At 37.2% G+C, this 11,112-nt stretch overlaps 1 protein-coding gene across 1 annotated transcript; it reads left to right on the top strand.

Annotated features, from left to right (window-relative positions):
* The first annotated feature begins 6,886 nt into the window (after positions 1 to 6,886).
* Positions 6,887 to 9,593, top strand: CLDN8 (claudin 8). Its single transcript, XM_014866468.3, has one exon. It carries the CDS (start codon positions 7,221 to 7,223, stop codon positions 7,896 to 7,898), a length of 678 nt encoding a protein of 225 aa, XP_014721954.2. The 5' UTR covers positions 6,887 to 7,220; the 3' UTR covers positions 7,899 to 9,593.
* Positions 9,594 to 11,112: the final 1,519 nt, after the last annotated feature.

The following is an 11,112-nucleotide window of genomic DNA, read 5'->3' as shown; positions in this document are numbered from 1 at the left end:
GCACAGAATTATCCAGTGTCTTTTATGGTCTGAGCGCTGGGCAAATATTGCGAATGTAAAGCAGGACAAGGTTCCCGTTCTTGAGGAGACTAGCGTCTGCAGTGTTGCAATAACACCACAAGAATGAAAAACACATAGCTGCTCTTTCAAAAGATTTTCAAAAGCAATACTTAGAAGTGTTCTCACAACTCTTTCCCATGAACATAAAGGACTAAGGGAGGGCTTTTGTTTGTCGTGCTGGAGCAAATGAGTCTGATATTTTTAAAGCTGTGCAATCATGGACAGACATTATTAATATTAGTTTTAATGATTTGGTTTGCTGTGACAGGATTAACTGACCCAGCAGTTCTTTCTCCCACTGCCCCTCAGTACTCTGCATATATAAAATCATAAAGAGCAGAGGCTGACTTACATTTCTTGATCCCTGGAGTCTATCACAGTGCTATGTACACAGTGTACTTGTCGGGCTGTTAGAAATGTTCAGAAGATATCTTATGAGAGATCATTTTGAAAATCTTACAAAAATTACAATATCTCTATAAATATTTCAGATAAGAATTTGTACAACTTCTAATTTTCTTCATATTCTTATTGAAAAGACATTAATAAGTCCAGCACGTTGCAATATATTGTAATATTTTATTTATTTTTTTAATAACTGAAAACCACGAATGCCATGCACTACTTGTTCCAATAATATTCTTACCCAGTGTGATCTGAAGTTGGTTTTAAGTAAGGCACTTAATGTCTAACCCTATTAAAATTTGCAAACACTGGTTGCCTAAGGCAGACAGAATCTTAATTTGAATTTTAAGTGGAAAGTTAATTGTTTTGTAAATTAATCAGTAATGTGGCTTAGCTCTATTTGCCCGGTTAATTACTTTTCCCTGTCCTGTTAAACTCCAGTCTTACAAAAGAAAGTCATCTTTTGTGTTCCTATGTTCATTGTTTGCTTCTAAGGACGTGTGTGTGTGTGTGTGTGTGTGTGTGTGTGTGTGTTTTCCATGGGTGTGACCTTTTCACTCCTAAATTTCCATTTTTCTCATATTGACCAATGGCTTTTGCTGTAGGAGTTGGAGACACCATATTTATCTTCATCCTGCTCAAAATGCTTTTAAAAACCTGCAGTGTGCATGTATTATTCCAGAGAATGGCAAGATTCAAGGAATGGGTAAGAAGTGGAGTCAGGTGTATGTCATAATGTCATAGTGGGTCCAGAGCATGGCCTCAGATGTCTGAAGACTTGAGTTCCTACATCAGCTCTTCCACCTGTTAGTCATGAAGCATTGGGCCAGTTATTTAAACTTCATAAGTCTCAGTTTCCTTAGTAAAATTGATATGATAATGTTACTGTTCTTGTAAGGTGATTGGGAGGATCGAATCATAGAATTAACTACTTATATCACTTAATCTTAATTGTTAATATAACTTAGTAATTATTGAATTGTTCTCATGATTATCATAGTAATATTCAGTAAAATTTCTTAAAATATATTAAGCATATGTTGTCATTATGAAGATATATCCTATGTGCTTTTTCTTTTCTCTTCCTCTTCATAATTAACCTGACTTAAACTTGATGTGAATTGCTGTGGATTCTAAATAAAATTATGAGAAGTGCTCTTTTTTGACCCTATTCATTATCTGATGTTACCATTTCTAGTCCTGATTAATGTCTCCACCTGGCCAGACATTTGTGTTCTTTCTTAAGAGTGGTGTTATGTGTATCTGAATTCTGTCACAGATCCTTTGTTTTCATTCAAGGGTGCACATCATTCTTTACTGTTCAGTAGGATTATTACATGAAATTAAGAGATTTTTAAAAATTTATTTTTCAAGCAATTCCAAAAATAACCATGTGGAATACAGTTTTATTCAACTTAAAAAATGTTTTCTATTTTGCCTTTGGTTAAAGATAGAGAAGTTGTTAGTGAGTCACTGAAAAGAACAATTCTACTGGACTAATGAAGGTAACTAGAGCATATTACCTTGGTTGGCCACTTCTATCCATAAATAATACAGCCCTGTAAACACAAGAGAAAGTTTTCCTGTATTATAATAAGCCGAGGGCACTGATACACGAAGCTGTTCATTTCATTGCACTGAATTTGTTTAATTCTTATTTTAGCCAAGTATGTGTTCAGTGCTGGTTAGATCATTAAGTATCATGACCTAGTCTGTAATTAAGAAACTATCAAGTTGGAGATGAGAATGGGAGACTGATAAGAAAGGGGGTGCCATTGGTGACTTCAGAGTAGAGGACTCTCTGAAACTCTAAATAAGAGATAATTGTGGCATGATCTCCCTGGTAGAAACTTCTCTGAATAGAATATCAACAGAAATATATTTAAATTTCCATGAATCAGATATTTGAAAAAAAATAACAAAGCTTGGCCATACAAATAATTTTCAACAAAGTGCTAGCATGAAAAAAATTGTTGAACAAATTTTGCTTTTTCATTATCTCTGACCATATGTGTCAATGTAAGAAGTTTGCTTTCTCTGGTTTCCTTTGGGAGATGGAAGATAATACAGGATGGAACATGAGTTTTAGGTCCAAATATAGGTTCCATTTCTTTCATTCATCAAGCAAAAGCAGCATGGCCTGAGAAAAAGCATAGTCGCTATTGACTTTTAATTTATTCAATTATAAAAAGGAGCTAATAACCCCTACCCTCTAGCGATGTTTTAAATATAAGGTGTAGCACATGTAAGGAATCTGAGGCATGGAGAACATTTAATGCTCAGCAGCTACTACTATTGCTAGCAAATTCTAGGTCCTTTAAAAAATCTTCTCAAATCATTACAGTTAGGGTGGGTCATGTCAATTCTCTCCACAGAAATTCTGTCCAAAAATTACTGGTTAATTCAGAGAAAACAATCCCACAGGATTTGCAGGACTTTATGGGCAATATCAAATACACTGTACTCAAAAAAGCACCCAGACTTGTCTCCTAAAATATATCAGAATTCACTGCAACTAAGATTTTAATTTCATTTATTTATTTATTTATTTATTTTTTGCTAAGGAAGATTAGCCCTGAGCTAACATCTGTTGCCAATCTTCCTCCACTTTTTTCATATGTGGGTCACTGCCACAGCATGGCTGATGAGTGGTGTAGGTCTGCACCCAGGATCTGAACCTGTGGGCTTGGGCCACAGAAGCAGAGCATGCTGACCTTAACCACTATGCCACAGGGCCAGGTTCCTCAGATTTGAATTTTAATAAACACAATGAAAAGTAGAAGAAAGACAAGAACATTTCAATAACCATTATTCCCATTGTCTATTTATAGTCAGCATTTTTTTTTTTTTTTTGATACTGGAAAAAAGAGATCTCCTGAGGCAATGAGAACAGACCCTTCGGAAATAGATTAATTTACTTGCTTAGATATGTTGGTAACTAGATGTTATGGATTGCACGTTTGTGTCCTCCCCCAATTCATATATTGAAACTCTAATCCTCAATGTGATGGTATTTGGAGGGGGGCTTTCTGGGAGAAACTTAGGTCATGATGAGGTCACAAAAGTAGAGCTCTTGTGATGGGATTAGTGTCCTTATAAGAAGAGGAAGAGAATAGAGCTCTCTCACTCTCTCTCTCTGCCAAGTGAGGGCACAGCAAGAAGATGGCCACCTGCAAACCAGAAAGAGGGGTCTCACCACAACTCCACCATCTGGTGCCCTGATTTCAGACTTCCCAGCCCCTAGACTGTGAAAAATTAATTTCTGTTGTTTAAGCTACCCAGTCTATTGTACTTTGTTAAAGCAGCATTAACTAAGACACTGGACAATTCCTATATGGGAAGGAGCTCGTTTTTAAGCAGAACAATTGAGTAGAAACTATAGAGAAGTGGAGAATATGGAGGATTGCTAATGGGTACAGAACTTTGAGAGAACATGAACAGCTCGTCATCGTGAAGGACAAACAGGATAATAGTTGAACTCGTACCAATGCACAATGTTATTTTGGGAACAACAAACAAAGAGATCTATTGATGTGTTCACTTGTTTTTTAAGGACAAGATAGTCAGCCAAGTATAGTTCATTAACAGTGAAAAATAATTAAAAATAAATACAGGTTGAAAACTGTCAACACAACAAAGAAAATTAAATATGAAAACAAATCCCGAAAACAATAGAAATTGGCAACTGCTTGATTGGCAGAAGCAAAAATTATTTCAAGTAGTGATGAGAATAGGAACCTCAGACTAAAGCATTGTTGGTTAAGGATTAACTGCTGTAAGAATAAGGATGACAAAACCAAGGGCAGTGTGACAGTGATATTGTATGTTTTCAGTTATAAAGAGAAAGCATTTGCTGTGTTATGTAGTTATTAGGACTGCATTTAATTTAGTAAATTTAATTGCCAAATTTAAATCATCCTTCTGATAATGTAGACAAAGGGAGATTTCTAGAGAGTAAACACAGTGGATCAACACGAGCATGGTTTTTTCTTTCTTGGGTTCTTGGTAATATTTTGGTCCTTCCGTAGAAATGCAAGTACAAATTACACAATAATCTGTGTAGGTTGCTCTGTAGTTCTGAATTAAAGAACAGTAAAAATGTTGTCAATTTGCTAATTCTCTAAACATTACTGCTGTTTGAATTTTACAGACAAGTTAATCATCTTAGTAGGAACAGAGTATTATAGAAAAGTAGGTAAACAGTTAACTTCACTTTTTAGTCTCTGAATGTAGGCCTATCTGGCCCTCGTAAACTCGGTATTACCATTTTTCCCTGTCTTTCTCATTTCCAGTGACCTTAAGGGCACAGTTAATTTCAAAATAACATGGGATTAAATGGATCACTGTGTGATAAGAAACGTACCTGGATGCCCTTGGGTTAACTGGATCCTTGTTTGATAAGAATCATACCCGGAATGGACGCTCTGGGCTAGTTTCTGCAGGGGCAGCTAAGTCTGTAATTATTCCAATGTAAACCTACGGTTGATTTCTCATTCTGATCCTAATCTTTTGGTGGGGACAATTCCAGTGGTAAAGTACTAATATTTTTGAAAGGAGGAAAATGTTTTGGGGGGAAATAACGTCCTGGAAAAGCTGAGTGCTCGAGGAAAGAGATGGTTGGTGGTACATGAAGCCAACAGATACATCAGTGCACACTTGGGAGGCAGCTCCTAGCAAGGCCAAGGCTTTCGAGAACATAGATACCTACTTGTCTCCAGTTTCCCCAGTTTTATCTGGATATTCACCAATATTTACATAGAGCTCCTAAAAAATACGTCACACACAAATTTAGAAAAGAAATTTCCGCTTGATTTCCAACAAATACATTTTTTTTTAAGTTTGTCATTATCTCAACCAGTGATGTCATTTCTTTCCCATTTGCTAATTCCGTCAGTCATTCCCTTTTGCCAGGTTGGCAACTAAAGATAAAGAAAAAAAATCTGCTATTTTGATTTCAACTCTCCTTTGGTGGATTGCAGATTCTTTTTCCAGGACTAATCTATTTCCCTCTCCACCACAAATCTCTACTGACACAAGCCTGAACGAGAAAATGCTAGATATTTTCTGTCAGCTTAAGGGACTTGCTATAGGTTAGCCCTTAACAGTTCAACAAATGAGGAAATTACTGTAAATATCAAGATTTAATTTTTTCTAACTTTCGATATATCTGGTCTAATAAAATAATAACAACATGGACATTCCTGTTTTTTTTTTTTTTTAGAAGACAGTTTACTTTGGCATATTCCTCTTCCCCTCCCTAACATGTATCATTTTCATATTCATAATCTCTGTGAACTACTCATGTTTTTTGGACCATTAAAATTTCAAAGTTTAATAAGTCAGCAGGAAGCACTCTCTCCCATACTCAGATTTAAGGTGGTACAAGGAAGCAGAAAGGAAGTAAAATTGTAAAGAAAAGATCATTTTTACAATGTAAAGATGAAAGGAAATTGAAGTACAGCTTGAAGCTTGGAAAGACAGAACAGAGCGCTCAAGGTGATGCGCTCCAGAAGAAAATTGATAGTGGACTGCTGTTTTCCTGAAACAACATGTATGTTTATTTTGGCACCACTGTTGTCGTCACCGTTATTTTGAGAAGAGACAGTTCAAATTGCAGTACACATAGGGGCTTCCGTCTCTTCTTGCAGACGTGGTATTAAAGACAAATTTAGTTAGCACCTAGTATAATTCAGTCCAATGAATGTAGTCACCTTGTCTTGTAAATATTTTATTTAGAAATATCAGTCATTTCTATAGACCCATCACTCTTATACCATCTGTAGAATTCTAGTTGCTTCTAGAAATTCAGAGAAAGACAGAGCAGCAAAGACAGAGCCACAGAATAAGTCAGCAATCTGTAAATCACTTCATCATTTAATTGCTATTGTGAGTGCTTGCTATATAAGAAAATCGTGGATTCTTTTTTGGATTTTGCAAATTTTTTTCTTACAAATCAAGATTATCAGAAAAACAGCAACAAGTAGTTTCCCTGGCTCAAAAGAAAACAGGTGTTTGGTGCCACGGAGGAGGACGACTTTGTGTATTTAGTTACTTTAGCCTTACTTTGTCCTCTGGCATGATCTGTTCCCTGATTTCACCCCAGTCGAGCTTGCTTTAAAATTGTACACAAATTAAGCTAACCACTTGGATCATATGTGTCCCAAAGAATGTGGTTTCTCAGGTATGAGCAATTTACCAATCCCCTACTCTCCTTTCACGTTGGCATTTTGACAGTCCTAGCAAATTTCTCAGGCAGATATTTTAGTTTGCACCTTGATCATGGCAGCTCTTACTGAGTTTCAGAATTGCTCATACCAGATGCACCTTTCCAGTCGGAAGGGATGGGTGTACTTCTTAATAATTGTGCAAACATGCATAATTATGCCTGCAGGTAAACGTTCTGCTGTCCTCTGAGAAAACTGAGAAGTACAAAGAATGTTTATGAGCAGGTCCAGCCGTTCCATGTAACTTGTCGGTTTAGACACACCTGAGTTACCATCCCCCTCTTATTGGCTGAGAAAGTTGCCGCACCTGATTTGTAAGTTTACCCGTCCTAGTCAACAGAGGGGGCACCTCAGCCAGCCAACGCTGGATTTAATCTAGCTAGAAGCAGCGAAAGCAGCTATTTGAAAAATCACTGGGTTCTGAGTTCATTACTACAGGAAAACTGTTCTCTCCTGGGGCACAGAGAACTTACTTCGGAGCAGCCCTACCAGCTCGGAAGTCCGGCCGGATAAAACGCATCGTGGAGGATAATGGCTACCTATGTCCTGCAAATCGCTGGACTGGTGCTTGGTGGTGTAGGCATGGTGGGCACAGTGGCTGTCACCATCATGCCTCAGTGGAGAGTGTCTGCCTTCATTGAAAGCAACATTGTGGTTTTTGAAAACCTCTGGGAAGGACTGTGGATGAATTGCATGAGGCACGCTAATATCAGAATGCAGTGCAAAGTCTATGATTCCCTGCTGGCTCTCTCTCCGGACCTACAGGCATCCAGGGGACTCATGTGTACTGCTTGTGTGCTGGCCTTCCTGGCTTTCATGACGGCCATCCTTGGCATGAAGTGTACCAGGTGCACCGGGGACGACGAGAAGGTGAAGGGTTACGTCCTGCTCACGGCTGGAATCATCTTCATCATCACAGGCATGATGGTGCTCATCCCTGTGAGCTGGGTTGCCAATTCCATCATCAGAGATTTCTACAACCCCATAGTGGAAGTTGCCCAGAAACGTGAGCTTGGAGAAGCCCTCTATATAGGCTGGACCACGGCGCTGATGCTGATTGTTGGCGGGGCACTCTTCTGTTGTGTTTCTTGTTGCACTGAAAAGAGCAGCAGCTACAGATACTCTGTACCTTCCCATCGCACAACCCAAAAAAGCTATCACGTGGAGAAGAAGTCACCGAGCGTGTACTCCAGAAGTCAGTATGTGTAGTTGTGTATATTTTTTAACTTTAGCTACAAAGCCATGCAGGTGACTAAGATGTCCACTATTTTCTACAAATGGAACACAAAGGAACATTGATTTGCTGTTCTTAACTGCTCAACGTTAATCACCGGAACGGTGCATGAGCTATTTATGATTCTATAAGCTGTTTCAGCAGAATGAGATATTCCACAGCCTGCTTTGATTATTCTAAGAAGTACAGTAATTTGTTTTCTGAAATGGTTCATGCATCTTTTCTTTTTATCGGTTACTTCAAAATGACATTGTTAAAGACTATTATTTTACGACTGTGATTTCTCTATGACATGGCATTATGTATGTAGATGAGAGTGACGTTTGTATCTCACATAAATAGAGACAGGCTTATGTGGTTCTATTTTAAATGAAATACTGATCCATTAAACTGAATAAATAGAATTCAACTATTGCTTTCCTGGGGAATTGGGCATAAGATTGAAGAAGGTTAATATTAATTGTTTAAAAATGGCTTAGTGATTAATGCACTTGATTTATAATGAAGGTTAAAATGAAGGCTTTAATCAGCAGTGTAAAGGAAATTAATTGACTTTCTGATATCCTATTTTTTAGCCTAAGAGTTAGAAATTCTAACTCCTTTATCCTCTTTCCCCAGAGACCTTCCTTTTCTTGTATATTAAATTAACATCTTTTAAAAGGCAGACATTTGTCAAGGGGCTTTGCATTCCAACTGCTTTTCCAGAGCTGTACTAAGAAGAAAGATAAAACTGCGGTCTAAGAAACATGAAAGACCTCAGGAAAGGGAAATTTTCTTTCCTCTTAAGTTTCTGTGGTTGGAGAAGGATGCATTTTGACAAGAAATCATACATATATATGTGAATATTTTAATAACTATTTGAATACTGACTTTGGGCTTTTATCAACATAAATAACAGAACAGAAAAATCATATGTCTTGGTTTTTATTTGCTTACCAAAGAACAACCAAAAAAACTGTGCTTTGTGAACTCCATCTGCTCCTATGTGCGTACCTAAGTCAAAATTGTCATCTCAGTCCTGCCAAAGATAAATTTTTTACCTGTTCCATTTTTGTTTGCTTTTACTAAGGTACAGAAATACCATATCTTTTTGTTTTCCCCAAATTTGATGCAACCGATAATCCAATTTGCAAGTTTGTATCTATATTTTTCTGGTTTAAATGACTGTGTGTCATCTGCTGTATGTTCTTTATATAATAATTTGTGCCTTTTTGTATTAATTTGACATTCGTTCATTATTCTCCATTTTTTCTGTTGTATTATCTTGTAAATACTTTTTAAAAACTGATATTTTCAGCTCTGCAATTTTAGAAAGAATATCAAGCCCACAGTTTAAAGATAAAGGTAGATTCAGCATTAATTTTTGAGAATATAAAATACTCTAAATCATTTAACAACAGCATGCTTTATAATCATTGGATTCGCATGCTGCTATTTGGTGCACATATTTATAATTTATTAAGATAATATTATGGATTCAAACAAACCTATATAGTGTAAATATTATGTATGTAATAGACATTTCTGTAAAGACTTTCCATAGCTAAATATGTCTCTACCTCTGAGAAATAGTATTAATTAATAATAGTGGCTAACGTTTTGGGAGTACCTATTATGTGCTGGGAACTCTACTGCTTTATATGAATTATATCATTAAATCTTTTATGAGATTGGTATGATTAGTTCAATTCACAGATGAGGAGACCTCAGAACACATCATGGATTACCCAATTGAGTCAGGAGAAACGAAGAGGAGTGTCCGACTTCATAGCTTATGTTCCTTCTTTTTAGGGAAAGTGGATTTTCTTCAGCAGTGTCTAGTTTATAAATTGATCTTTGTATGTGAAAATGACATGCTTAACTACTGTTAGTTGGAAAAACTTTTAGTATTTTTTCTGGGATTGGTGATTTTCCAATAGCTAAGTGTTAATTTATCCTAGGCAATTTTACACCCTTGGGTCAAAACTCTCATGAGAGCAGAATTAAAGGGAAACTGAGCACTTTGGAGAAGAAACCCAATCTTCTAAAAACCAGTCTGTAATCAAACTTCTTTTTTGCCTCGAAATCTCTCCTGAATGCCCCAGACTCAATTTACCATTTCCCTCCTCTTTCCCCTCAAACAGAATTATACCACTGCTGGTTTTCCTTATGGCATCACCTCTTGGCTACTTCTGAAGTCTTTCTCCAACTTTCCACACTATCCTCACCTTCTCTCTGTCTTTCCTGGTTGAAGGCCTTCCAGACTTTGTTACTGCCTGCAGCTGTCCCTCCTCCAGCTCTTCTCTATATTCTTATCTTAGTTTTTTGTAAAATGCAAGTTAGGCCCATCATGCAAGCCCTCCCCGTAATTCTAGTGGGAATGCTTCGCTGCCTATCAGGTAAGTCCAGATGCCTGAGCACATGAGAACTGACAGGAAGGGAAATCTTCATGGCAAATTTTATCACCCAGTAACATCAATGTATCACGAGAATAATAACAATTATAAAGCTACTCTCCAGAAACTAGGATGATTCACATGTCAAAGGTCTTCTTCAGTATCCTGGAAGAGATGCATTGGAATTAGGAAATGGTTTGATTGGAGGCAAATTATGTGCAAGTGGACATTTTATAGCGTAGTTTTATGATGTAGTTTTATGGGGAAATAATGCGATGGGATGGAATGAGCCCATGGAGGCAGAAGGGGTGGCTTTATGCCTTCACCTTCCTGCTAGTCTTTTTTCTCTTTCATACTATACCATATGTTGCCCTCACCATGAGCCCCTTCTGCTGATTCTCTATCCAAAATGACTCCTTCATGCACTGCAAAAACAGTTATTAAGCTACGTTATGCCAAGTGCTAGGGACATGGGGATGGATGAGACAGTTTTTTTGTTTTTAAGGAATTTGCAGTCTAAGAGGAAGAGACAAGAGTGAGAAATGTAGCCTTCACTGCACACTTATCAGGTACTTGGAGCTTTGCTTTCTGTGCCTCAGCAGTCCTCTAAGAAGTCCATGAATTATATACAGAGTCATGAGAACGCTGAGTCTCAAAGATATCTATATATCTCTATATACTATATCTATATCTATATAGTATATATAGATACATATCTATATATACACTGGTGGTCTGGTGGTTAAGATTCAGTGCTCTCATCACCACAGCCTGGCTTCATTTCCTGGTCAGTTGTCATACGGTAATGGCTGCA

Source organism: Equus asinus, chromosome 18 (assembly GCF_041296235.1).
Source record: "Equus asinus isolate D_3611 breed Donkey chromosome 18, EquAss-T2T_v2, whole genome shotgun sequence".
Taxonomy (NCBI): Eukaryota; Metazoa; Chordata; class Mammalia; order Perissodactyla; family Equidae; genus Equus; species Equus asinus.
Note: the sequence above shows the minus strand (reverse complement) of the source record. Positions and strands in the feature narration are given on the sequence as shown.

Coding starts and splice junctions, on each gene's coding strand:
- CLDN8 (XM_014866468.3), top strand. CDS start 7,221: ATGGCTACCTATGTCCTGCAAATCGCTGGACTGGTGCTTGGTGGTGTA.